Genomic DNA, 27,810 nt, shown 5'->3' with positions numbered 1-27,810 from the left:
GCTGCCCGTCTGCCCACCTGAAGGACCTGCAGGGCCCTCCTTCCTCTCACACACCTTTGAGGCAACAGCTAAGCACGTGGCATTCTCACAGCCTTCAGCGATCCCCTTGGCCCAAGTCATGATCCTGTCCCCAAAGCTCAGTGGACCCTCCCAGCCTGTTGCCCAGGCTGCGCTCGGGGCTCCACGCTTCCTCCTACATGCCCCCTTCCAGCTCCTCATGGGTCAGTTTGGGGCCTGGCTTTCCTGTCATGGAGACAACCCTCCACCTGCCAGGATGGCTGGACTGTCCAGTGAGAGCAGGGCCTTCTCTGTTGGAAAGATCTGCAAGGCCTGCATGTGGTGACTCCAGGCCTTATGCTCAGGTCGTCAGTGGAGGGAGACACTCCAGGTCCCAGAGGGAAACAGCCCCTAGGCTTCTCCTGTGCCCACCCTGCTCAGCCCATATGCCAGCCTGACTCAGACCCTTGGAGACCCTGATCTCTGAGGAATTGACACCCCCTGCCCTCCTCACCTCCACCGGAGTGAACCTCAGTGAGGATCAATACTAAGTTGCAGGCTGGGCACGGTGGCTCACGCCTGTAATCCCAGCACCCTGGGAGGCCAAGGAGGGTGGATCACCTGAGGTCAGGAGTTTGAGACCAGCCTGGCCAACATGGTGAAATCCTGTCTCTACTAGAGATACAGAAAATTAGCCAGGTGTGGTGGCAGATGCCTATAATACCAGCTACTCAAGGAGGCTGAGGCAGGAGAATTGCTTGAACCTGTGAGGTGTAGGTTGCGGTGAGCTGAGCCGAGATCACGTCATTGCACTCCAGCCTGGGCAACAAGAGCAAAACTCTGACTCACCAAAAAAAAAAAAAAAAAAAAAAAAAAAACCTAAAAACTAAACTGCAAGGAAGGCCATCAAATTTATTTTTCTCATAACAATTGCTTGGATGCTTTTTTTAAAAAGTAAAATTAAAATAATCAGTGTGAACAAAATTATCCTTTTTTTTTCTGGTTTCTCGTCTTCCTCTGCCCCCGGCGCCCTGGCCCCCACCCCCTGCCAGTTGGTTGGGGTCGCTAGCCGGAAACACCTACACTTCTGGTCCCCCAGGCCCTTGGTGCCCAGTAGCCTGGGAGCACTTCAGGAGCCTTGGCTCCTGGGCCCTGCCCTGGCATTACCCTCTGCACCCTGCCAATCAGTAACTTTTGCTGAATGAACAAAATAATGCTTACATCAACTTTAGGCTTTTAGAATCCATTAATCCATTCTTTTCCAAGCAAAGGTGGTAATGAAAATGGAAAAGAAAACCATTCTAGAAAGAAGACAAGGAAGAGAGTGGAAATGTATTGCTGTAAAATACACTGCCGTTTCAGACAGTAGGAGCCTCCTCCAAGTCATTTCTTTCCCTTTGCTGGCTCTGGTGGCTTGGCGGGTTCTGGTCCCTTGCCCTGCTGGGGTTCTTTTTCTTTGCCTGGAGGAGAAATCAGCTTATGCTTTTTGGCCCTCTTGCCTCTGAAGTTGTTTCTTTGAAGACACATATCGATCAAAGCAAAAACTCCAGCCACACCAACAAGGATCTGGAAAACAAAAGGGTCCTCATGACTTTTGCTTTTCATTCCAAACGTGGTGAGTTTCCCTCCTGGTTTCTCGTTCATCAGTGGGTGCTGTGTCACACGTCCCCCATGTCCCCTCAAATGTCAACCAGCCCTGAGAGTCTAGAAGCATGCCTACTCCTTCAGCCTCGGCCTTCTCCACTCCCCCATCCTGCCATCTCACCTGTTTCTCTTCTGTCTTGAAACCCAGCCAGAGTGGGACTGTTTGCTCTGGGGTCGGCAGCTACAGGAAGGAACCTGGGCTGGCTCCCCGGACATCATCTTTATTTAAATGGTGGCTCCACTGGAAACATCTGTCTACTTTACTTTTTTTTCCTTTGAGACGAAGTCTCGCTCTGTCATCCAGGGTGGAGTGCAGTGCCACAATCTCTGCTGACTGCAACCTCTGCCTCCTGGATTTAAGCAATTCTCCTGCCTCAGCCTCCCAAGTTGCTGGGATTACAGGCATGCGCCACCATGCCTAGCTAATTTTTGTATTTTTAGTAGAAAATACATTTTCTACTAAATTTTGTAAATTTTGTATTTTTGTATTTCACCATGTTGGCCAGGCTGGTCTACAAACTCCTGACCTCAGGTGATCCACTCGCTTCGGCCTCCCAAAGTGCTGGGATTACAGGCATGAGCCACTGTGCCCGGCCTACTTCACTTTTAAACTTTACTTTGATCCCAAGATTTTTGTGAAAAATAAAGAAGCCCTTTCCTTAAACAGAGGACAACACCCATCCTCCAAAAGAGGTGAATTCAGAGCAAATGCACGGCCCAGCCTGGAAAGACTCACCACAGCAAGTAAGTAGTGGAGATGCATGGATCGCCGACTTCTCACAGCAAAGACCACGGCTCCCACCAGGAACGCACAGGCAAACAGGTCGTTGAAGAGGTCCTGAAGGTGGAGAGGTGAGTCAGCCTCAGCCAAAGCCAGGGCCCCCGGCAACAAACACTGCACCCTGGTTAGCTTCCTCCAAAGGAATGATTTGCAAACTTCCACCTGATTTAAAAACGTATGCATAAAGATAAACACACACCGGGCTAGGTGGACATATCTGTGGCCCTCCAGCTGGGCTTTTTAAATTGAAACCTAAAAAGTCCAGGATGCTAAAATGCCCTCATGCTGAAGCCTGTGAAGTCACCAGCCCCCTCTTCTACCATCTCTCTGTGAAATCACACATTTGGTTTCTGCCTATGTCTCCTCCCACCAATACTCATTTATTATTTTTATTTTCTATTTTTTGAGACAGGGTCTTACTCCGATTACGCAGGCTGGAGTGTGGTGGCGCAATTTCTGCTCACTGCAGCCTCGACCTCCTCAGGCTCAGGTGATTCTCCCACCTCCGACTGCCACTACGGGCGTGTGCCACCAAGCCCAGCTAATTTTTTTTTTCTTTTTTTTTTGTATTTTTAGTAGAGATAGGGTTTCACCATGTTATCCAGGCTGGTCTCAAACTCCTGGACTCAAGCGATCTGCCTTCCTCAGCCTCCCAAAGTGCTGGGATTATAGGCCTAGGCCACAGCACCCAGTCAATACTCATTTAAATAAATACACAACTATAAAACATCATGATGTCCCTCTTAAGGACCCCACCACTGACTTTCAGCTCCCAGGGCCAGCTCCCCGCTCTGGCTGGGTGGGCTGCATTGGCTCTGATGGACTTTAGCATCTCATTGGGAGCCTGGCAGCTTCCTCTGCAACCCGCTGCCCTCAGCCTGACTTCCTAGACCCCTTTCCCTCCTTACAAGGTGGCACCACCTCTCCCTTCCTCAACCCTCCTGCCCATCCCCTGTGACTTCAGTCTCACCCTCCCCATACCATATACTCGTTTCCCTCCTGCTACTGGCAAGGCATTGCCAAACTTCTCAGAGCTGGCCAAACCATGGCCATAGCAGGCTGGCTTCCTCTCGAATCTCTCCTGGGGCTAGAGGATGGGGTGAGAAGCAGCTGATCCTGCAGCGCTGGAAGACACCTGCCATTCCCCTTGGTTTCTATAATGCCATTTCCTGCTGTTGTCCTTCCCTGGCCACTTTGTTTCAGGCCTTTTCTTTTTTAATGTTTTGAATTTTGATACATTTCAAATGCCCAGAAAATAATAGAACATCCTACCTCCAACTCCCACCTCTACCAGGCCAGGAGCCACTGACATTTAACAGATGTTAACGTCTTGCCAATGTCCCCTTTAGGCCTCTCTGAAATCAAGAAATCCAACTTCACAGATGGAGCTGCAGCCCCCTCGCTTCCTTCCCGCTTACTGTCCCTCATGCCTCCCTCCTCCAACTTTTGGAAACTGATGTGTAGTTTTCCCGTCTGAATTTGTGCTTTTCTACATATTATATATTCATAAACAATGTATACTATTTTGTGTATTTCAAAATACACTTTTTATATTTAAATAAAAAGTATCCTACCTTTCAATGCTTGCTTTTGCCTTTTGAGATTTATCCACATTGAGAAATATAGATTTATTCTTTTTTTTTTTTTTTTTTTTTTGAGACAGAGTCTTGCTCTATTGCCCAGGCTGGAGTGCAGTGGCGCGATCTTGGCTCACTGCAAGCTCTGCCTCCTGGGTTCATGCCATTCTCCTGCCTCAGCCTCCTAAGTAGCTGGGACTACAAGCGCCTGCCACCACACCTGGCTAACTTTTTGTATTTTTAGTAGAGATGGAGTTTCACCATGTTAGCCAGGATGGTCTTGATCTCCTGACCTCGTGATCCGCCCACCTTGGCCTCCTAAAGTGCTGGGATTACAGGCGTGAGCCACTGCGCCCGGCCAGATTTATTAATTTTAACTGATGTAGCCTACTATAGGAATGAACAAAATGAGACACAGGGTGTTTCTACCATGCGCTGTAATCTTGAACTCCTGGGCTCAAGCGATCCTCCCCACCTCAGCCTCAGTTGGGACTACAGGCGCCTGCCACTGTGCAATTAAAAACATTGTTCTTGTAAGCTGGGCGCAGTGGCTCACGCCTGTAATCCCAGGACTTTGGGAGGCCAAGGCGGGCGGATCACCTGAGGTTGGGAGTTTGAGACCAGCCTGACCAACATGGAGAAACCCCATCTCTACGAAAAATACAAAATTAGCTAGGTGTGGTGGCGCATGCCTGTAATCCCAGCTACTCAGGAGGCTGAGGTATGAGAATCTCTTGAACCTGGGAGGCAGAGGTTGCAGTGAGCCAAGATCATGCCATTGCACTCTAGCCTGGGCAACAAGAGCAAAACTCCATCTCAAAAAAAAAAAAAAAATTGTTTTTGTAGAGGCAGGGTTTCCCTATGTTGCCCAGGCTGGTCTCCAAGCCCTGGACTCCGGGACTCAAGTGATCCTCCTGCCTTGGCCACCCAAAGTGTCAGGATTATAGGTGTGAGCCACTGTACCTGGCCTATGATGTCTTCTGTTGAAGTTTTAATTTTAATGGGATACATAGTCTATCTCTCTCCCTCCCTTCCTCTCTCTCCACAAATCCCAGGGACATTTATTGAATATTCTATTCAACTGTTTTATAATGCTACCTCCGTCATATACCAAGTTGCCATATGTTTGTAGATCTATTTCTGAGTTTTCTTTTCTATTCCTGTATTAGTCTACTCAGGATGCCATAATAAAATATCCCAGACTGGGTGACTTAAACAACAGACATTAACTTTCTCGCAGTTTTGGAGGCTGAAGTCCATGAGCAAGGTGCCAGGAAATTCAGTTTCTGGTGAGGGCTCTCTTCCGGGCTTGCAGATGGCTGTCTTCTCACTACGTTTTCACATGGCCTTTCTTTGATGCGTGCGTGTGTATGTGTGTGTGCATGTGTGCGTGTGTGTGTGTGTAGAGAGAGAGCAAGAGGGAGAGAGAATTCTCTGCTCTCTTCTTATAAAGATACTTACTTACTGGCTGGGTGTGGTGGCTCACACCTGTAATCATAGCACTTTGGGAGGCCAAGGCAGGCAGATCACCTGAGGCCAGGAGTTCAAGACCAGCTAGGCCAACATGGCAAAACGCTGTCTCTAGTAAAAATACAAAATTAGCCAGGTGCAGTGGTGCATGCCTGTAATCCTAGCTACTCAGGAGGCTGAGGCAGGAGAATGCTTGAACCGGGCGGTGGAAGTTGCAGTGAGCTGAGATTGTGCGACTGCACTCTAGCCTGGGTGACAAGAGCAAAACTCTGTCTCAAAACCAACAAACAAAAAACAAGACACTTATTTGATCAGGGCCCCAATATTCTGACCTCATTTAACCTTAATTACCTCCTTAGAGGCCGCATCTTCAAGTACAGCTACAGTGGAGTTAGAGCCTCAGCATATGGTTTTGCAGAGTGGCAGACACAAACATTCAATCTGTAACAATTTCATTAGTCTTCTTGTCAGTCCCTGAGCTAGTACCAAAGCTTTATGGTAAATCTGATATCTTGTTGTCTGAGTCCATCCTTGTTAGTATTTTTTCTTCCTCCATAAGAATTTTAGAATCACCCCGTAAAGTTCCATGAAAAACCCATGTTAGGTTGAAATTTTATTTAATTTATAGATTAATTCAGAATTGAATTGATATCTCTATGATAATAAGTTTTCATATTTATGAATGTGGAATGTTTCTCTATTTACATTTTCCTTTGATATCCATTAATAAAGTCTTATATTCTCTATGTAGCGTCTTACATATCTTTCAGTAGGTTTATTCTTAGTCACTTTGTAGTTTCTCTTGCTGTTTTAAGTGGTTTCTTTTAAAGAGCTTTTTTTTTTTTTTTTTTTTTTTTTTTTTTTGAGACAGAGTCTCACTCTGTCACCCAGGTTGGAGTGCAGTGGCTCCATCTCGGCTCATCCCAACCTCCGCCTCCTGGGTTCAAGAGATTTTCTTGCCTCAGCCTCCCGAGTAGCTGGGATTACAGGCAGGCACCACCATGCCTGGTTAATTTTTGTATTTTTAGTACAGACGGTGATTCACCATGTTGGCCAGGCTGGACTCAAACTCCTGACCTCAAGTGATCCACCCACCTGGGCCTCCCAAAATGTTGGGATTACAGGCGTGAGCCCCCGTGCCCAGCCAAAAAAAATCATATATTTCTCATTGTTCATTGTTGGTATTCAGGAACACTATTGCTTTTGTGTCTGGTAACCTTGTGGAACTCAATCAGTTCTAGTGATTTCACTGTAGATTCTCCTAGATTTTCTGTGTAGATAATTCCATTAGATTTTGTTTCTTCCCAATTTCTATCACCTTTTGTTTTCCTTATCATATTGTACTAAGATCTCCATCACAATGTTGAATAGAAGAAAAGCTAGTACGCATCTCTAAGGAAATGCTCGTGGAGTGTCACTATAAAATACAGTTTGTGTGGGTTTGGATAAATGCCTTTTTTTTTTTTTTTTTTTTTTTTTTGAGACGGAGTCTTGCTCTGTCACCCAGGCTGGAGTGCAGTGGCCGGATCTCAGCTCACTGCAAGCTCCGCCTCCCGGGTTTACGCCGTTCTCCTGCCTCAGCCTCCCGAGTAGCTGGGACTACAGGCGCCCGCCACCTCGCCCGGCTAGTTTTTTTGTATTTTTTAGTAGAGACGGGGTTTCACCGTGTTAGCCGGGATCGTCTCTCGATCTCCTGGCCTCGTGATCCGCCCGTCTCGGCCTCCCAAAGTGCTGGGATTACAGGCTTGAGCCACCGCGCCCGGCCCTTGAGCCACCGCGCCCGGCCTTTTTTTTTTTTTTTTTTTTGAGACGGAGTCTCACTCTGTCACCCAGGCTGGAGTGCAGTGGCACAATCTTGGCTCACTGCAAGCTCTGCTTCCTGGGTTCACGCCATTCTCCTGCCTCCGCCTCCTGAGTAGCTGGGACTACAAGCGCCTGCCACCACGCCTGGCTAATTTTTTTGTATTTTTAGTAGAGATGGGGTCTCACTGTGTTAGCCAGGATGGTCTCAATCTCCTGACCTTGTGATCTGCTGGCCCAGGCCTCCCAAAGTGCTGGGATTACAGGCATGAGCCACCGCGCCTGGCCCTGATACCTATATTAAGATAAGGAAGTTCTCTTTATTCCTAGTTGGCTAAGAGTTTTCTAAAAATTGGTATTGAATATTACTAAATGGTTTTGCTGCAGCTTGTAGGATATATTTTTTCCTTTAAATAAAGCAGTGAAATATATTATGTGAATATATTATAGTGAAATATATTAATCTGTATATTATATATAATAATTTATATATGTGTGTGTGTGTATGTATGGCAAAACCATCTTTGTATTCCTGGCATCAATGCTGCTTCATAATGATGTATTGCTTTCTTATATATTGCTTGATTCACTATGCTATTATTATTATTATTATTATTACTATTTTTTGGAAAGGTGTCTTGCTTTATTGCCCAGGTTGGAGTGCAGTGGTGCTATCTTGGCTCACTGCAGCCTCTGCCTCCCAGGTTCAAGCGATTCTCCTGCTTCAGCCTCCTGAATAGCTGGGATTACAGATGGCCACCACCATGCCCAGCTAATTTTTTGTATTTTTAGTAGAGACGGGTTTCACTATGTTGGCCAGTCTGGTCTCAAACTCCTGACCTCAAGTGATCCGCCTGCTTCGGCCTCCCAAAGTGCTGGGATTACAGGCATAAGCCACCGTGCCCGGCCTCACTATGCTAATATTTTATTTAGAATTTTTATGGCTATCTTCAAATATGATAGGCCTATTTTACTTTCCTTATAATGTCTGGTCTTAAGATCAAGGCGCTAGCAGAGAGTAGGACATATTATAACGCTTTTTAAAAGAAAAAAAAAGAGATAAAATAGAACTGAATATAAAATCTAGAAATAAACCCTTCATATGGAATTTTTAGCATTTAACAAATATGCCATTTCAAATCCATGGCAGAAAAGACGTACTCTTCAATACAAGAATAAATCAGGTAACGGGGTGGAACAACTGGAAAGCCATCAGGATATAAAAATGGAACCATGGTTCATATCATATCCCTAAATCACTCAAATGAATCAAATGTAAAATGTGAAACAATAAAAGTGCCAGATGAAAACATGGATGAATTCTTTTATAACCTGTTTTTCTATTTATTTTTGAGTCAAGAAAATTATTTTATCTGAACTTTCTAGTTTATTGGTATAAAAAGCTATTTTCCGGCTGGGTGCTGGGTTACAGGCGTGAGCCCTGTAGCTCACGCCTGTAATCCCAGCACTTTGGGAGGTTGAGGCGGGCGGATCACGAGGTCAGGAGATCGAGACCATCCTGGCTAACATGGTGAAACCCCATCTCTACTAAAAACACAAAAAAATTAGCTGGGCGTGGTGGTGGGCGCCTGTAGTCCCAGATACTTGGGAGGCTGAGGCAGGAGAATGGCGTGAACCTGGGAGGCGGAGCTTGCAGTGAGCTGAGATCGTGCCACTGCACTCCAGCCTGGGCAACAGAGCGAGACTCCGTCTCAAAACAAAACAAAACAAAACAAAAATCCCCACCTATTTTCCCTTGTGTGTGTGTGTTTGTTGGGAGACAGGGTCTTACTCTGTCATCCAGGCTGGAGTGCAGTGGTGCAATCACTGTCTCACTGCAGCCTTGACTCCCCAGCTCAAGCGATCCTTCCACCTCAGCCCAAGTAGCTAGGACTACAAGTGCACGCCACCACACCCAGCTACTTTTTTTATTTTCTGTAGAGATGAGGTCCCACTGTGTTGCCCAGGATGGTCTTGAACTCCTGGGCTCAACTGATCTTCCTGCCTCAGCCTCCCACATTGCTGTTACAGGCATGAGCCATCCAGCTGGCTTCCCTTGTGATCTTTAAAATCTCTTCTTGATCTTTGTACTGTTTTTCTTCGTTCCTACTTTTCTTTTTCTTGAAGTTTGTCTACTTTTGTCTTTTCAAATAACCAGATTTTTAGTTTTATTAATCCTCCCCATAAATCTTTGTTTCCTATTTCATTAACTTTTAGTTCTTATCTTTGGCATTTCCTTAATTTCATTATTTTGTTTTGTTTTGGTATCTTCTTCATATAGACATTTGATTTGTTAATGTTCATTCTTCTTTTCTAAGTATACAGATTTGAATTTGAATTATCTGCATTTTACAGGTAGTATCTGCAAATACTACATATAACTAAATCCTCATATACTGAGGGAAAAACAGTAGATTTATCCCCCAAACATACAAGGCTTTAGTTACATTTTAGTTACTGATTTCTAACTGTATTTCATTGAATTGGAGAATGTAGTCTATATTTTATCAGTTCCTTGTTATTTATTTATATTGGCTTTGTGGTTTTATGTGAGGATAATTTTTATGATTGTTTCAAGTGAGCTTAAAAAGAATATAAAGCCTGTTATTATGGATGTATGGTTCTATGTTTTACATGTCAGTGGATCAAACTGTTAATTACTGAGGGACACATGTTAAAATCTCCTGCTGTGGTTACTATTTGTTAATTCTTTCTTATAATTAAGTCTATGTTTAGCTTTTATATTTTGGGGCTATATTGTTAGGTACACACAAGTTCAAAATTACTATATGTAGTGATCTTCTTTTTTTATATATAAAATTGGTTTAGTCTGGTATTAAAACTATGTCAGCTTTTGGCTGGGCGCGGTGGCTCACGCCTGTAATCCCAGCACTTTGGGAGGCTGAGGTGGGCAGATCCCAAGGTCAGGAGATCAAGACCATCCTGGCTAACACGGTGAAACCCCGTCTCTACTAAAAATACAAAAAATTAGCCAGGCGTGGCGGCGTGCGCCTGTGGTCCCAGCTACTCGGGGGGCTGAAGCAGGAGAATGATGTGAACCCAGGAGGCAGAGCTTGCAGTGAGCTGAGATCCACTCTAGCCTGGCGACACAGTGAGACTCCATCTCAAAAAAAACAAAAAAAACAAAAAAAAACAAAAAAAAACAAACTACATCAGCTTTTTTTTGAGACGGGGTTTCACTCTTGTTGCCCAGGCTAGAGTGCAGTGGCACGATCTCAGCTCACTGCAACCTACACCTCCCGGGTTCAAGGGATTCTCCTGCCTCAGCCTCCTGAGTAGCTAGGATTATAAGCACCCGCCACCATGCCCAGCTAAGTTTTAAATACTTTTAGTAGAAATGGGACTTCACCATGTTGGCCAGGCTGGTTTCAAACTCCTGACCTCAAGTGATCCACCTGCCTCAGCCTCCCGAGTAGCTGGGATTACAGGCGCCTGCCACCATGCCCGGCTGATTTTTTGTATTTTTAGTAGAGACGGGGTTTCACTGTGTTAGCCAGGATGGTCTCGATCTCCTGACCTCGTGATCCACCCGCCTCGGCCTCCCAAAGTGCTGGGATTATAGGCGTGAACCTCCGCACCCGGCCTCAGCTAGTGATTTGACAGAGATTTCCCTAAATGCTTGGAAACAAATGAACAAAAACATTACTGGTCTTTGCAGGTTGGTTCTGTGTTGGGGCACTTTATCAACATTTGGCCAGGCTGTTTACAACTCTGTCGTAGTTCTCACCTCCTGATTGTGCAGAGCCTAATGGTCGACCAAAGGTGGAAGCTTAGGGTCTTCTTAGGTCATTTCTGAGTATTTGTCCAGCCCTGGGAATGTGTGTAGTCTTCTAGATTCCCTAATATATCTCCTTTCTCAGTCTCTTTCTTCCCAGACTTTCTGGTCTGTCTACTGCTTGACTCACTTGTTTTCTCTTGTCTCAAGTGGGTGAGGCAAGTATATTTCCCTTTAAATGTTTTTGACAAATGCTACCTGGGAGGCTGCTTCATCCCTGAAAAAGTTCTGAGGCAGGTGAAACAAAGGCAAGTCCCTGGACCAATCTCTTAGGTAATCATCAGACAGGTCCAAACAAACAACCATAATTCTTTGAGAACGAAGTCTGTAATGTAATGAGATATCGATTGCACCTCTGCACTCCAGCCTGGATGACAGTGTAAGACCCTGTCTCACAACACACACACGAAAATAGCTCTTTATGCTGGTCACTAGCAGGCTTCGCCAGGAATTTGGGCTGCTGTCTTCATAGCCATTGCCAAGCTGTGGGGGTAAGAGATGCCCAGCAGGTAAGTTAAAGTGCACAGTCGTTTCTTACCAAAATCCAGCAGCTTCTTCCTTCATTAAGCACTCCTGTGGCTGTTCTAAGTTTTTAATTAGATTTGGGTTCTGAATAAGTTAGTTCTGACAGTTTTTGCTAGGTTACTCATTGCTACAGTAGAGAGACAAAATTTTGGAGTTCCCTATTATGCCATTTTTCAGTGACACCACTCTCATTAAATACGGAATGTTCTCAGTCATTATCAGTATGAATATTTCCTCTTCTCCATTCTTGCTACTTTTTTTTTTTTTTTTTTTTTTTTTTTTTTCTGAGACAGGATCTCTGTCTGTCTCCCAGTCTGGAATGCAGTGATGGGATTACAGCTCACTCAGCCTCAGCTTCCTGGGCTCAAGCGATCCTCCCAACTCTGCCTCCTGAGTAGATGGGACCTCAGGCATATGCCACCATGCCTGGCTGATTTTTTGTGGAGACAAGCGGAAGGTCTCATGATGTTGTCCAGGCTGGTCTTGAATTCCTGGGCTCAAGCAATCCTCCCATGTTGGACTCCCAAAGTGCTAGGACTACAGGTGTAAGCCACTATTCTTGACCTCCATTCTCTTGAATATTTCATCTATTCTCTTAATAAGTTTTAAAAATTTTTATTGAAGTTTTTTTCTTTATCTTGAACTCCTGGCCTCAAGAAATCCTCCCACTTCGGCCTCCCAAAGTGTTGGAATTACAGGCGTGAACCACATGCCAACCCCTCCCCCTGCTTGTTTTTTTTTAAGAGATAGGATCTTGTTTGTTTCACAGGCTGGAGTGCAGTGGTTATTCACAGGTGTGATCACTGCACACTACAGCCTTGAACTCCTGGACTCAAGAGATCCTTTTGCCTCAGCCTCCTGAGTAGCTGGGACTATAGGCACAACTCACTGTGCCTAGCTTCTTGATACCTCTTTTATTATTTTTTAGACAGGGTCTCACTCTGTCACTCAGATTGGAGTGCAGTGGCACCATCAGAGCTCTCTGTAGCCTTGACCTCCTGGGTTCAAGTCATTCTCCCACCTTGGTCTCCTGAGTAGCTGGAACGACAGGCATGTGCCACTATGCTTGGCTAATTTTTAAATTTTTTTTTGTAGAGACAGGGTCTCCCTATGTTGCCCAGGCTGGTCTCAAACTCCTGGACCAAAGGGACCTATTCATCTCAGCCTCCCAAAGTGCTGGGATTACAGGTATGAGCCACCACACCCAGCCCGACAACCCTGATGGATGTTCTCACTCCATGTTCTGTCTCAATCTCTTTCTTATTTTCTTTCTCTCTGTGTGCTATGTTCTGGGTAATTTCCCCATACCTTTCAGTTAACAGTTCCCTCTACAGCTATGTCTGATCTGTTTTTGAGTTCATCTACTGACATTTTTATTTCAATAACTATATTTTCTATTCTAGACACTGTACTTTTAAAAAATCTGTCTATTCTGTCCTCATAGTGTTTTATTCTTTTCTCAGGACTCTTATGTCTATAATCACTTAAAATATGTTATTATTCTCAGATAGCTCTTCTATTATCTCATATTCTCAGGATTCTAATCCATCTGTTGTGTTTGTTGATTCTAAGTAATGGGGATTTTTTTTAAAATTAGGTGTTTTGTAGTTTTGAATTATTAGTTCATTTTTGACAAGGTTTCCCCCCCGCCCCTTTGTAAGAATCTCTTCATGCCCTGATTGTGATTTTGCATTTGTTTCTATCAGGAGTCCGAGGATATCAGCAGAATGTCATCAGACTGGGATCAATTTTTATGGCAATTCCCAGGGATGAATGTTTCTGGGCTACATGAAGGTTTCTAGGCTGCAGGTAACAAAAATTCAAACTCCAATCTGTACAAAGGGCAGGCTTAAGGTTTCTATTTCTCAAGGAAGACTTCCTCTCTGCCCACTCAACACTCAGGCAGATATGAACATGTTTTCTTATTCCTCTGTGTTGGGAATAAGAAGGGTATGTGTCTTTGTCCATGTTTTCCCTCGGGGGTAGTCTTTCCAGGGTGATGGCTTTATACAGGATTTTCAGTTCTAAATTCCCACTTTGCTTAGGATCAAGGCCTTATTTCCTGACTTGAGAGTGCATGAAAATTCATGCTGTAGGTTCCTGAGACACTACCTCGTGGACCATTCCCACTCATACTTTGCAGCTTATGTGATCACTGCCCCGTTTTCCATTTCTGGCGCCTCTGTGTTTTCATTTCTTCTTTGCCCACCATTCATTCAGTTAAAGCAATACTGGTTACATTTCCCCTGGTATTTTTAGATAAGCACAGCAGGAAGATTTTCAGGGTTCATTGGTTTTTCATCCTGCTGGAACTAAAAATGTCTTCTCAGGCTCCTTGTTTAGGAACTTGTCCTCTGCCTGTCCTTTTACCTTGTCCTCTGCTTGTCCCTTTTCTGAGAGTCCTTATGTGGCCCTCCTGTCCTTTCTCCTTGTATTGGAGGTCCTCATCTACCTCACCAAAACCTCTGGATCCCTGGACCCTAATAGCTTTTAACAAGAAGGCAGGATGAAATGTACTCATAAAGCTAAGTGCAAAGCTTTTTTCTGCTACTTACCAGCTGAGTGAGCTGGGGGCAAGTTACTTGGCCATTCTAAGCCAATTTCCTTAAGTGTAACGTGAGTGAAACAGTGAACAAGAGGGCTCTGGAGGCAGGCTGTGAATGTGCAATGAACAAAGGGACTTGGGAATTGGGGTCTTCATTGACTGGCAAGGGGTTAGGTGGGTGTGCCCTGTGATTACACAGGTGAGGGATTCAACTCCATGAGTCCTCAGGCACAGCGTAAAGCAATTTATATTTAATCCTCAGGATTGAATGTCAGTTCTGCAAGGAATATGACTGTCCCCATGTTACAGATGAGGAAACAGGCTAGGAATGAGTACTTTGCTCAGTTCTGTCTCATTCCACTAGATGACTGCTTTGGGTTGAACATCCTGATCCAAGCATCCTTTATAGGGATATTCACTGGAGACCTAACGCTGCTTTAGAAGTGATTTTAAAAAAAAAATTCCCATTTTTGTCTAATTTTATTGACTTACAGGAGAGTAATTTTCTTCTTTGAATTTTGGGATTGGGGTCCTTCTGGGGTGATTTCCTGTCAAGTGTGAGCTGGCACAGGAGTTCGGAGGAACAACTGATTGCTACACCTCCCCTTTCCCTAAAGAGAACAAAGGCTCAGGCCCTCTTTGACCACCGGGTAGGTAAGAGTTCCCCACTCTCACTCCAACACACACACGGGCTTTTTTGGAGCATTTTCTGCCTAGCTACCCGTCTTGCACCCAGCTGCCTCTGCCTGGGCCCCACTGATGTTGTGAGCCCCTGACCCAGGCACAGATATGGGAGGTGGGGTGTGTCTCTCCCTTCTGTGACTTTCCAGGTGCCAAGACACACACATAATCAGCGTTCTGGATTCAGGCACTCCCCATCGCCCGTTACTTACAGAAATGGGCCACAGGATGAAGGGTATGTATCTATGAACGGCAAAGCTGTACAGTATGATGAAGAAACTGAAGATGGATATCTCCATGGTGATGATAAGCGTCAGGATGGGGTGCACGCTGAGTGAGGACAACAGTATCATTGCCGCTATTAGGCAGCCCTGCAGTGAGACATAGACACCTCAGCCAGCAGCAAGGGCCTCTCACCATCTCTCTGAGGACCCCTGGAGCCTACTCCTCCTTCTCCCCACCCTCAGCCAAAGCCCCCCATCCAGGGATACCAGTCTAACTCACCAAACTCAGAATCTTGACCTCAGCGTGCCCCAAGAGCCAGAACTCCTTATTGCTGTCTTTTAATTCCCACCGGTAGCGGCGACACCCCTTCCTCGTGCCCACTTCGTGCTTGGGCTGCACCAACTTTTGAGGTTTGTCCAATGGCTCCTTATCGTCCTTCTTGTCCTCCTGGGGTTTGGCCCCGGCTGGAGGTGGAGCTGGCTCTGTCTTGGCCCCTTTTGCTGCCTTAGGTGCCATGACTGACTCGGTGTCCTTGACTTCTCACAGCTGGCCTGTTTCTTTCTCCTGCTGTTTCTGGGTAGGCCAGGCCTACTAGAGAGCCTGGTGTCAACCGAGCGGCTCAGAGGGCGCGCTCAGCTAACTGCCAGGACCACCGAATGCCAACTCCCACGCCCTCTCCACGCGCGCCCGTCTCCTGGCGCAGCTCCCATCCACCCCGCAGTGGCCGGATCCGCCCACCCTCCACGCGCCGGCCCCCGACGGGCCCCACCTCCGTTCCCAAACCGCTGGTCCCACCTCGGCGCGGAGCTGCCCTCGCGGTCCCATCCCGGCGTCTCCAGGCAGCCCCAGGTCTGTAAGCCGCCGCTCCGCTGCCGGTTCGGGGGGCTGCGAGCACCGGGTCACCACCCTGAGCTCCGCGGGCGCAGCGCCACGCGCAGGAAAATACAACGCGACTTGCGCAGGAAAATACAACACGACTTTTACACAAGGCAAAGAGAGGAAGTAGGTGTTCTCAATAAAAGCAGTAGCCCTAATTTTATGGTCACATTTAGGCCGGAATGGGTGACAGCACGCGAGCTCGGGGGTGGGCTCGGAGGCAGAGATTGGACAGACACGTGCATCTGCTAGGGCGCGGGGCTGGCTTCAGGCGGGCCTCTGCGGGGCGTCGGGGCCGGTTTCGGGGTAGGCGTCCTTGGCGGGGGAAAGCTTGCTTTCAAATTCGATTCCCAGAAATCTTTTCAAGTTAGTCCTCATCATCTTGGTGACCACAAACGCATCGATGCAACACACGATTACCGCTGTGAGACACAGGGACTGTCAGATACAAGGCCATATGCGAGAAGGAAAGACCGGGTTATTTTGCAGGTCGGTAGCAACCCCTTGAACCTATCCCTATCCAGGGTGGGCGCTGCGGGCGGCCTCCTGTCCTCTCTGACCCTATACTACTTTCTTGCCGCCTGCCCAGTTGGCTGCTGCAGGCCCACTCTGCCTTACCCAGAAAAAGGGATTTTGGAAATGGGGGATTTTGTTGCCAGTTACAGCCTCGCTTGATGTCTGAGGCACCAGGAAAGGACTAGGGAAGGGCAGTGGCCCTAGGTGGCTGCAGGTAGGGGTAGGTCCTGAAAGGGCCTCTCCGTGGAAAGACTTTTAGGCTACGTTTGCAAAGGGCAGGAAGGAATTCCTAAGGGGAGGAGGAGAACCCAGGCACTGGACTAGGGTCTCTAAGGAATCTGGTGTGCCTAGGACCTCTGGAGCCAGCTGAGAAGTGGGCAGAGTTGAGGCTGGAGAGGTGCAGGATCTGGGACTCTATCAAAGAGGTCAGGTGTGAGACTCAGAAAACCTACTTTCAGTGGCCATGAGGTGAATGGAAAGTGAACCAGGCTGGAGGCTGGAAGACCAGTGAGGGGTGTGGTGGGATGCTGCCCTCCAGGCAAGAAATGGAGAACTGGGGGTGGGAACTCCTGGCAGTAGAAGGAGTGATTGCGGAGTCAGCCAATGGGGACCAGGGGCCCATGGCACAGATATTCCCCTGTGCACTCCGGGACTCTTGACAGCCTTGGATGCTTCTCTTTACTGTCACTTAATTCCTGGCTGCTTAATGAGTTTTCCTAGGTGTCTTGCCCTAGCGAATCTGTGAGCTTACCCAAAGGGGAAGGGGCTCTATCCCCAGCACTGAGCTCATGTCTGGCACAATCCAATGGGATTGACAGATATTTATTGATTATGGAATGAATTCAGATAAACTCCTTTTTCTGCATTAATTTATGTTCTCATTGTTTAACTTCTTGAACCAAAGCCCTACCTCCCCTCCTGACCCCCTGAATCTTCCAAGCATTTGATCTGCCATTTCTTTTGAGTCCCAGTTTGTCCCAGTCTTGTGACCCAGAGCAAAGTATTTAACCTCAGTTCCTATATCTGTACAAATGAGAGTTGTAAAGATTAAATCAGAGTGTGCCTCGCCTGGTGCAGAGCATATACTGGGCACTTCAGTGTGTGGCAGCTAGCTTGCTTGCTTCCTTCCTTCCTTCCTTCCTTCCTTCCTTCCTTCCTTCCTTCCTTCCTTCCTTCCTCTTCCTTCCTTCCTGAATAGGCTGGATTATTCACTTTAGACAGTGCACTTTTCCCCCCTTACAATCTCTCTTATCTGTCTTTAAAATACAATTCTCTAGTCCAGAAAATCAAAGTCCTATTTATAGACAAAAAGATCTTGCTTAACATTTTGAAAATAGTGTCTACAAGTCTCAAAAGGGGTTTAGCAGACTCTTGTTTTTGTACCTATTTGGAGAATGCATGTTAGAATTAAGATTTTCATGAGCTCAGAGTTTATGCAACTTCATATCACCTGAAGAAGTCAGTGCAAGAAGGAGAGTGGGTGGTAGTGGGGATTTCGCTTGGTTAATGATATAACGGGGTCTGCCAATTTCCCTTTTCAAAGTCTTGGAATACTGACTTTTTTTTTTTTTTTTTTTTTTTTTTTTGAGATGGGGTCTCGCTCTGTCGCCTAGGCTGGAGTGCAGTGGCGCGATCTCGGCTCACTGCAAGCTCTGCCTCCCAGGTTTACGCCATTCTCCAGCCTCAGCCTCCCAAGTACCTGGGACTACAGGTGCCCGCCACCATGCCTGGCTAAGTTTTTGTGTTTTTTAGTAGAGACAGGGTTTCACCGTGTTAGCCAGGATGGTTTCGATCTCCTGACCTTGTGATCTGCCCGCCTCAGCCTCCCAAAGTGCTGGGATTACAGGCGTGAGCCACCGTGCCTGGCCGGAATACTGATCTTAAATGGAGTCATGAAGGCCTCTACTTACCCCTCCGACATAGAATAAATGCCTTCTTTCCTTTTCTTGCATGGCCAAGATGGCAACTACTGAAAGGAACACAGCTGTAATGATACTGTTGGTAAGATCCTGTAATAAAGAATTGAAATTTATCAAGTTTACACAAAAATATAATTTCATAAATATTAAAACTGGTCAATTACACATCTAAGAATAGATGCCTTTTAAAAACTTTCCATTTGATTAAGATGAGGAGGCACCCTCAGAGGCATAATTCTTACATCGTCCAGAGACATGAGTTTATGTGATTTTAAGATCCTAGATATGACTTTGTCTGTAGAAACAGGTTTATTTTCATTAAAGAATACCATTAGAAAAAAAGCTGACAACTTTTTCTATAAAGGGAATAGGAAAGTGAGCATGAAAAAACCTAGTGGTCAAGGGGCCTAGCCCAAATTGGCTCTCCATAAATGTGATTTTTTTGGAAAGTCTTGTTTTTTTAATGTAAATTCTGCATTCTATTCCATAACTCATTTGTTTTAACATAAAAATAAAATTTTAGATGAGCACTTTAATTATTCTCCCAAATCTGCAGGTAAAGCCAATGCTCTGGAAATTAGGCCACATTTATTCTGTGAGTTCACGTGTCCCAAGAGCATATGAACTCATCTGAGGAGCAGGCCTGATATTCTGGAGTGAATGTTTTTTGCTTTCCTGAAAGATGGCCAGAATTGGGTGTGCCCCGACATCTGCAGGCTCATTGTGCCCCTTCTGCGTTTTAACTGGATTTCAGTCCTGAGTCTTGTTTTTTTTTTGAGACGGAGTTTCGCTCTTGTCGCCCAGGCTGGAGTGCAATGGTGCGATCTTGGCTCATTGCAACCTCCGCCTCCCAGGTTCAAGCAAATCTCTGCCTCGGCCTCCTGAGTAGGTGGGATTACAGGTGCCTGCCACCATGCCTAGCTAATTTTTGTATTTTTTAGTAGAGATGGGGCTTCTCCATGTTGGCCAGGATGGTCATGAACTCCTGACCTCAGGTGATCCGCCTGCCTCGGCCTCCCAAAGTGCTGGAATCATAGGCGTGGGCCACCGTGCCTGGCCAGTCCTGAGTTCTTTAACTGCTAGCCCAACCTGCTTCTTTGTGTGCTGAAATGAAGAGTGAGGATGAGTGGGTGGCAGTGCCCTCCTGGGTGAGCAGTGGCTGAGCTTTCTTAGCAAAACAATAATGGAAGAACGTGAACGCAGTGTGTCAGTGGCAGCAGTGTATGGCTAGAGGCAAAAGCCTAGAGAACATAACCACAATATTGGCCAGACACCTTATCTGAATAGCTTAAGTCTTTGAGTCTTGATGGTCTGCCTTGGTAATGTCATCTTCCTGGTGCACTAGTCCAAACACAGCAAGGAGCACTGCCATCCAGTGTATGTTATCATGGAATCACAATGGCTCCAATGGAGCTCTTTGATGTGCCAAGCATTTCCCAGTCCATCATTTGACCTCATTTAACCCTCACAAAGCAGGCTCCAAAGTCAGAACTGTCATCATCCCGTTTACAAAGGACATGGTGGAGGCTTGGAGTTTTTCAGCTGCCTAGGATTGAATAACGGGTGGAATCAGAACTCATCTCACTATTGCCTCCCATCAGTGACACCCAAATAAGGAGGAAATGAGCTATTCTCCTAGTCTGGAAGTGCAGCGTCCAATCCATCTTTGGCATTTTCTGCGGAATGGGTCTGGAGGGTCAAAATGATACAGCACCAATCAGTTGAGTATTTTTGTTGATGAAGTCTTTTGGCCTGCCAATTCCTAGATGGGGCATATTTTATCACCAGTCTGCCAACTTGCTAATTTGTAATATGGGGACAATGACTGCGGTTCATTGGGTCTGAGGATTAAATGGCATAATGAATCTGAAAGCATCTGATAACATGCCTGGCATTTGTAGCTGGTCGGAGTGCATCAAAATGTAGGTTCGTATCTGCCCTCAAAATGTTAACAGATAGTAAACTCTCTGCAAACTAGGTGTTCTTCCTGTTGGGGTTGGCAACCAAGGAGCCCTATTGTGGAATGTGACTTGCCTCTTGGAAAGGCACTAATGCCTACTGTTTTGGTGCCTGGTAGTTAACGCTGGAACAGGGGTATGTAGCAGGGCTGGTGGAGGTTGGAAGTAAGTCCCAGTGGGGTTCTGCAGGCTAAGCGAGAGGTCTGCCCATAGTGGGCAGGCCTGACTGAGGCAGGTACAGTGGTTTGCAGCTTTGCAGGAAGCTTACACCTGAGGATTGTATAAACCAAGGTAGTCAAAGATGTGAACAAGGACTCTTACAACTGAGAAGCAGAGTGTAAACTTCAAAAGTCAAATATTCTTTTTTTAAAAATTGCTCTCTGTTGGCCAAAATATCTATATAACCAGAGCTCAGTTTCTCTGACCACTAACCAGGTGTGGTCTTAGATTATAACAATTTGAACAAAAGCACATCAATAATGATAATAATAAACCAACCACAGACCAGGCCCAGCCAGTCTTTAACTTTCTGTCATAATTTTATCTCCTTGTGGGACTATGGACATTATAGTTTACTGTGGTCCTTACTTACAAACAAGTGCTCTCCTGAACTGTCCACTGGAGCTAAGGTTCGCCTTGCATCTAACATTTCTATTACAGCTAGCTCACATTTATTGAGCACTTACTGTGCCAATGTGTTAATATGTGATCTCATTTGATTCTCACAACAAACTCTCATTATCCCCAGTTTACAGATGGGTAAGCAACCTGCCCAGGGTTGTTCGGCCAGTAAGTGGCTATGACCTTGGGCAGTCTGATTTGAGTGCCCATGGGCCTTCTTCTGCTAACCTCCTCCCTTTTGCCTCAGACACAGACCCTCTTATTTGCCTCATCTGGGGAGAGACAGATATCCCTGATGGCTGTGTTAAAATTGCAGCCGAGATTGGCCATGTGTGGGAGGACTTCCACTTCCCTCATAAATATCATCCTTACTTGTTATATTTTTCTTTCCCCTTTAAATACCTTATTGGGTCAAGTAGCCTTCTCTGACTAAAATGAGAAATGTGTTTTTTCTTGACAATTATTCCATAAAGCTTCCAAACTATTCTCTGAGATATTAAAATCGTGTAGAATTATAAGTGGGAATGAGAAAGATGCCTTAATGGTGAGTGCTCATTATTAAAAAAAAAAAAAAAGCACTGAATATTAGGAAAAAAGTTAAACAGGCCAGGCACAGTGACTCAAGCTTGTAATCCCAGCACTTTGGGAGGCTGAGGTGGGTGAATCACCTGAGGTCAGGAGTTTGAGACCAGCCTGGCCAACATGGTGAAATCCTGTCTCTACCAAAAATACAAAAATTAGCCAGGCACAGTGGCACGTGCCTATAATCCCAGCTACTCAGGAGGCTGAGGCAGGAGAATTGCTTGAACCTGGGAGGTGGAGCTTGCAGTGAGCCAAGATCGTGCCATTGCATTCCAGCCTGGGCAACACAGTAAGACTCCATCTCAAAAAAAAAAAAAAAAAAAAAAAGAAAAACATTAAACATGAATTGTTTCACAAAATGTAGTATTCGTAATAGGAATTTACAAACAATGAATATTATCTGGTATTCAACTAACTGCAACTTTCATTGGTTTCATTTTTTGTTTTGTTTTAGTTTAAAATGTTTATTATATTCTTTTTAAAAAATAGCTTTCTGTTGGCAAAAACATCTGCTTCACCAGAACTCAGTTTCTCTGACCATGCCGGATTATATTCTTTATGATGTAGAGGTGTTTAAAATATGAGCTATTTAGAAGACAATAATTCGAATTCATAATTTCTTAGGTATCTTGGTACCTGACACTAGGCTAGAGTGGGTAGAGTTGGTAAACCTAAAAATGAAGAGTATGTGTGGGGTGAGGAAAATTGCACTTTTCCTAGCTTTGATGCAGACTCATGTTGGTAAAAATGGGTTTAAATTATTTACTGATTTAATTCCACTCTCAAGTCTGCAGGTAAAACCAGTGCTGTGGAAGCTGACACATTTATTCTGTGAGTTCACATGAATCAAGAACACCAAGAGCCCATCTGAGGAGACCTCATAGGCCCTAACATAGGTTAGGGGTTGAGAGTGGGACCTGTGCCTTCCCCATGGTGTCAGGGTCCCCGGCACACCCTTCACAGCTGCAACTCAGAGACTGAGTATGGGTCCATCCTCTGTCTAGAGGAGGGGGCCTTGACAAAATATGGTCCCAGAGGCCGGGCGCGGTGGCTCAAGCCTGTAATCCCAGCACTTTGGGAGGCCGAGACGGGCGGATCACGAGGTCAGGAGTTCGAGACCATCCTGGCTAACACGGTGAAACCCCGTCTCTACTAAAAAATACAAAAAACTAGCTGGGCGAGGTGGCGGGCGCCTGTAGTCCCGGCTACTCGGGAGGCTGAGGCAGGAGAATGGCGTAAAAACCCGGGAGGCAGAGCTTGCAGTGAGCTGAGATCCGGCCACTGCACTCCAGCCTGGGCGACACAGCGAGACTCCGTCTCAAAAAAAAAAAAAAAAAATGGTCCCAGAGCCCACAGATCTCAGCAGGTCACCTGTATCTGCAGTCAGTTCTCTTTGGTGCTTTCCTGCTGAGTCCAAGCCCTGATGTATCACACTCTTGTCTCCCTGGTAGAGACTTTTACCCTCACCCCTTTGTCAAACAATAATTGGAATAGGGAAATAAGGAACTCTATCCTTTTATGAGCCTTTAAGTTAGAAATCACCACTTAAAGTCAGTACTCCTTACCCTAATGCCATACCTCCTGGGAGCCAAGCCTTCTCGCCTGGAGGGAAGGGCTGAAAGAAGTGGTAGCTGCATGTTGGGCACTCTCAGCTGTGGGCAAGTCTCTGAAGCTGTGCAGAGCTCGACTCAAAACAGTTCTAGTATGAAACTGACCGTGTGTTCCATGGCTTCCCGCACTGACCTTATTATAAGGTCCCAAGTGACTCCTGAAGCTTGATTCTAAGCCTGCCTACCTTCTGAAGTGCCAAGCCATCACCTCCTAGCACCAATACCCTTATGAAACTAGCACATTTCCTGCTGTGCCAAGGCCTCGTAGTGTAGCTACTTGCCCCTCTGAAAAATTGTGTAGGTACACATCCTTCATCTCACAGAATCTGAAAGAGCGGATTTGAAAGGAAAGGACTGGATAGGAGAAGAGAACGCAATTTGGGTCCTGTTTTGATGAGTCTTTTTCAAAAACTCCCAAGTTAATTAGATCACTTACCATCTGACCAACTGTGTGGTTGCTCAGTATGTGTCCTATGTATCCTGATAGTGTGGGCTGAACATCAGAATAACTGGGCAACCATCTTGGTAACACAGTTTCCCCACCATGAAGCTCCTGGGAGCTCACAAGGCATATCCTGTGCTGTGCCAGGTCTGGCCCGTGCTCTTGAGGACAGTAGCAGGAAAAGACAGGGGCTCTGAATCACCTCTGGGCTCCCATAGTCATCCCCCAAAAAGAGGATACTATCACTTAAGACAGACACAGCAAGGGGGGCTGGCTTTACTGGAGTTGACCAAAGGCCTGTAACCCTACAAGAGCTGGGTTGAACTTTCTGTGACCACTGTGAGAACAGGTTCTCTCATAGGACACTCACGGTTCATGCTCAGGTGATCCTAGTTCTTACCTCTGTCTGGGATACTTCTTGGGCATTACCGCTGGACCCTACAGCAAAATATGACATCTCCTGGCCCTCTCCAGCTTTATGTGTGGACCCAGCCTGCGTGAGTCCATTTCTCAGAGGGCTCTGGTCCTCCTGACCATAGCTGATGGTGCTGTGGAGCCATCAGTCACCCACCCCCAAGGGCCTGTGTATACCCACCAGGATAACCAATTCACCTTTGGTGCTTATTTTAAGAAAATCATGAGGAAACAAGATACAGAGAAAAAATGTAGAGAATCTGAGGATGACATAGAGTCGTAGTTTCACTGAGTTTCTTACCTTAATGGAGAATGGAGATAGAAAACCATCACAAGATAATAGTTTGTAAAGTCTGGAGAGAGTCTGGGCTTTAGAGTCAGACAGACCTGGGTGCATATCTGAGTTTCTGGCACCTACATATGGCCATGGACAACTGAATGTCTTTAATCCAATTTTCTCATCTGTTAAATGGGGGGTGAGGGATGACCATAACCTCACTGGGTTGTTGTGAGGATTAAATAAGGTAACATGAAAAAGTGTCTGGCACATGGTATATGCTCAAAAATGGTTACTTTACCTTCCCTTCTTGAAAATTTCCATGGACAGAGATTTGAGTTTCCCCTGAGAAACCTCTCCATAACTAAAAGGGTCTTCCACATGTTCAATCAAAGTTGCTCATATTTGCTTTGTCTGCTTCCTGTACTCGGCATTCTGTGGGACAGAGAGAGCTCAGCAGCCTTTGCAGAAAATCTCTCAGAGATTTGAAGACAATATTTGACTTTTAGCTCAAAAGGAACATTCTGACTTTAAGGTTAGAAAAATGTTCTATAAGGAAGTGGGATGTGGAAGAGGCCCAAGCTCTGAATTAGGATCGCTCACAGCGCAAGACAGAATGGCAAATGCCACCCAGCTATCTGATGGGTCTGATGGGTGGCTGTTCTTTTTGGACATTAGAATGTTTACTTTGTGTCACATACTATGTTATTGGCTTTGCACACATTTAAATGTTTCAGGAACCCTATGAGGTAGTTATTATCACACTTTTCCTTCTCCGTATTTCTTAAATGGGGAAACTGAGGCTAAAGGTTACATGGCTAGTAAGGTGGCAGGGCCAGAATCCAGGCCCATGGCTGTCTCTGGACAAAACCATACTGCCTCTCTAGTCTGAGACCTGAGGGATTAGCTTTAGCAATTGTTCAAAAGAATGTGGAAGTCTGGGAAAAGCTATTAAAGAAGGCTCTGTAATGTCTTTTTCTGGATAGTCCGGCACCTCTTTGTGATGGGGACCTTAACACACACACACAGGTTGACTGTACAATCTTTAAGGGTATGCACGGCAATTTTCTACAATGCCATCATATCAACTTTTGCTTTTGGGGAGAATGTTTATAATCAGAGTGCTCTCTGCAAAGTAGAAGCATGCACTGTTTCACAAGCAATGGGTGAGAAATGTGCTTACCTACTTTATGTACTAAGTCCTTTTTTTTTTTTTTTTTTTAGGACAAGCTGAAAAGTACCATGTGTCTAGTGCCATAATGAGGGGTTTTACACTCAGGGCTGGAGCAGGGGTGTGTTGGCTGTCCTGCAGGCACAAGGGTCCAAGGAATCTTTCTGGACCAGGGCAACACCCTAACTGTCACAGCTCAGCTATGTCCTTGTCTAGAGAGATAGCTCTGTTGTTTTCACTTAAGGAGAGCCCTTACTCTGGGGCTGAGGGCAAAGCTTGGATTTGAAGAATTGTAAAAATGAACACTTACAAGTAAGGGCCAATGTAAATAGGTCAGCAAGTGGTGAAGGGTTAGCATATATATTAGAATAAAAAAAAGGACGATGAAGATTTCCAGAATTGTGATTGTTATAAATGACTCATTGGCTTGGGCAATGATGAAACAAGCTAATGCTCCTATGATAAGACTCTGCAATAAAAGAAACAGGATTTGTTTTAATGCATGATTTAAAAAAATCTACATTGTCAGTATATAAATATGATTATATTACAGTACAGTGGCCTATACTGCTTTGCACATACATTTTTAACATTTCTTATATTTTGAAGAAATGAAATACATGAAAATAATAAAAGCACATAGTATAGAAGGATAAAAAAAATCAATTTATTTATCTTCCCCCAACCCAACCTTAGTCTCTCTCCTTAAAAGTAACCACTATTAGCAGTTTATATTTCATACTAGAAAGAAGTCTGCATATATACTGGTAAAGTACATATACATTGATTTTGGTAGAAGAGCCTTCGTTTTCTTTCTTTCCAAACAGCTGCTGATTATCTCAACATCATTTATTGGCAAATGCCAGTATTATCCCCACTGATCTGATTTCAGATCAATCCAACCTTTATCGTATACTAAATTCTCAGATGTAGTTTGGTCTCTTGAGACTGTTCTCTTCCATTGAATTGCTGCTTCCTTCTCTAGTACTCTAAGTTATAGACAATTCACTCTATACAGAGTTATTGTTTGGCCCAGTCTTCCTCTTATTACTAATTCTCAGACTGTTTATGTCTGCCATGTTTGTGTTGGTCAAGTTCCCCAGACTAAGCCTGCTGGCATTTGAGTTGGGATTTCTAAATGAAATACTCACTTATAATTTGGAAAAATTACAGAATTTAGTTATTCTCAAGAACAAAGTATGTCTTTCCAGTCATTTTAGTGGTTTTCAAAAAATATCTCTGAGAGTTTTAAAGTTTTTTTCCTGTATGTATATCACATTTCACTTATTTTTAGATATTTGATCATTTTGATTACTGTTGTAAAGAGAAATATTTTCCTTTTTTCTTTTTTTTTTTGAGACGGAGTCCTGCTCTATCACCAGGCTGGAGTGCGGTGGCGCAATCTCAGCTCACTGCAGCCTCCGCCTCCCAGGTTCAAGCGATTCTCCTGCCTCAGCCTCCCGAGTAGCTGGGATTACAGGCATGTGCCACTACACCCGGCTAATTTTTGTATTTTTAGTAAAGGCAGGGTTTCACCATGTTGGCCAGGATGGTCTCGATCTCCTGACCTTGTGATCTGCCTCCCTCGGCCTCCCAAAGTGCTGGGATTACAGGCGTGAGCCACCGCGCCCGGCTGAAATATTTTCTTATTTTAAGTGGTTATTTGTCTAGGAAAGCTTTTATTTATTAACACAATAATGACTCACCTAACTAAATTATCTGGCTCTAAATTGTTTCCAGTTGATTTGGGTTCTTCTAGATATACAATCATATTAGCTGAAAGAAAGGATATATTTTACCTCTTTTTGTTTTTTTTGAGACAGTTTTGCTCTTTCGCCCAGGCTGGAGTGCAGTGGCATGATCTCAGCTCACTGCAACCTCTGCCTCCTGGGTTGGAAGGATTCTCCTGCCGCAGCCTCCTGAGTAGCTGGGACTACAGGTGAGCTCCACCAAGCCTGGCTAATTTTTGTATTTTTAGTAGAGATGGGGTTTCACCATATTGGCCAGGCTGGTCTTGAATTCCTGACTGAGGTGATCTGCCCATCTTGGCCTCCCAAAGGGCTGGGATTACAGATGTGAGCCACTGCGCCTGGCCACCTCTTTTCAAATAGTATTTCCCCTTCCTAATTATGACTAGTGGTTTCAGAAAAAATTGACTTATGGTGTAGTAGGCATCATTTTTCCCCTCACTTAATAAATAATACTTCTGATGTTTTTTTTTTTTTTTTTTTTTTTGAGACGGAGTCTCGCTCTGCCGCCCAGGCTGGAGTGCAGTGGCCGGATCTCAGCTCACTGCAAGCTCCGCCTCCCGGGTTCACGCCATTCTCCTGCCTCAGCCGCCCAAGTAGCTGGGACTACAGGCGCCCGCCACCTCGCCCGGCTA

General features: G+C 45.3%; 2 protein-coding genes across 4 annotated transcripts in view; both read right to left on the bottom strand.

Moving 5' to 3' along the window:
• Window positions 1–889: 889 nt before the first annotated feature.
• CMTM2 (CKLF like MARVEL transmembrane domain containing 2) lies at window positions 890–16,025 on the bottom strand. Of its 3 annotated transcripts, none has more exons than XM_045382253.3 (5): window positions 15,837–16,025; window positions 15,321–15,632; window positions 15,029–15,187; window positions 2,378–2,479; window positions 890–1,563 (listed from the first exon to the last, which is right to left on the bottom strand). In XM_045382253.3, exons 2-5 carry the CDS (start codon window positions 15,555–15,557, stop codon window positions 1,381–1,383), a joined length of 681 nt encoding a protein of 226 aa, XP_045238188.1. In that variant the 5' UTR covers window positions 15,558–15,632; window positions 15,837–16,025; the 3' UTR covers window positions 890–1,380. The 3 variants fall into 3 exon arrangements, with proteins under 3 accessions (XP_045238188.1, XP_065393160.1, XP_065393159.1); XM_065537087.1 differs by having other exon boundaries at window positions 1,225–1,563; window positions 15,321–15,629; XM_065537088.2 differs by lacking the exons at window positions 15,029–15,187; window positions 15,837–16,025 and having other exon boundaries at window positions 15,321–15,798.
• Window positions 16,026–16,050: 25 nt separating this feature from the next.
• Window positions 16,051–27,810, bottom strand: part of LOC102136053 (CKLF-like MARVEL transmembrane domain-containing protein 1) — a 13,951-nt gene continuing 2,191 nt past the window's right edge. Inside the window, exons 2-4 of the mRNA XM_005592141.4 lie at window positions 25,738–25,896; window positions 18,344–18,442; window positions 16,051–16,355 (exon numbers count right to left, since the gene is read on the bottom strand). Coding sequence (XP_005592198.3) covers window positions 16,185–16,355; window positions 18,344–18,442; window positions 25,738–25,896 — 429 coding nt within the window. The 3' untranslated portion in view covers window positions 16,051–16,184. The remainder of the gene's footprint in view (window positions 16,356–18,343; window positions 18,443–25,737; window positions 25,897–27,810) is intronic.

This window comes from Macaca fascicularis, chromosome 20 (genome assembly GCF_037993035.2).
Source record: "Macaca fascicularis isolate 582-1 chromosome 20, T2T-MFA8v1.1".
Classification (NCBI taxonomy): Eukaryota; Metazoa; Chordata; class Mammalia; order Primates; family Cercopithecidae; genus Macaca; species Macaca fascicularis.
Note: the sequence above shows the minus strand (reverse complement) of the source record. Positions and strands in the feature narration are given on the sequence as shown.

Excerpts from the sequence above, each read along its gene's own strand:
- CMTM2 (XM_045382253.3), bottom strand. The coding sequence starts at position 15,557 with ATGGCACCTAAGGCAGCAAAAGGGGCCAAGACAGAGCCAGCTCCACCT. Across the intron at positions 15,188-15,320 it reads AGGTCAAGATTCTGAGTTTG|GGCTGCCTAATAGCGGCAAT; the intron begins GTGAGTTAGACT and ends GTCTCACTGCAG. Across the intron at positions 2,480-15,028 it reads TCATCCTGTGGCCCATTTCT|GACCTCTTCAACGACCTGTT; the intron begins GTAAGTAACGGG and ends CTCCACCTTCAG.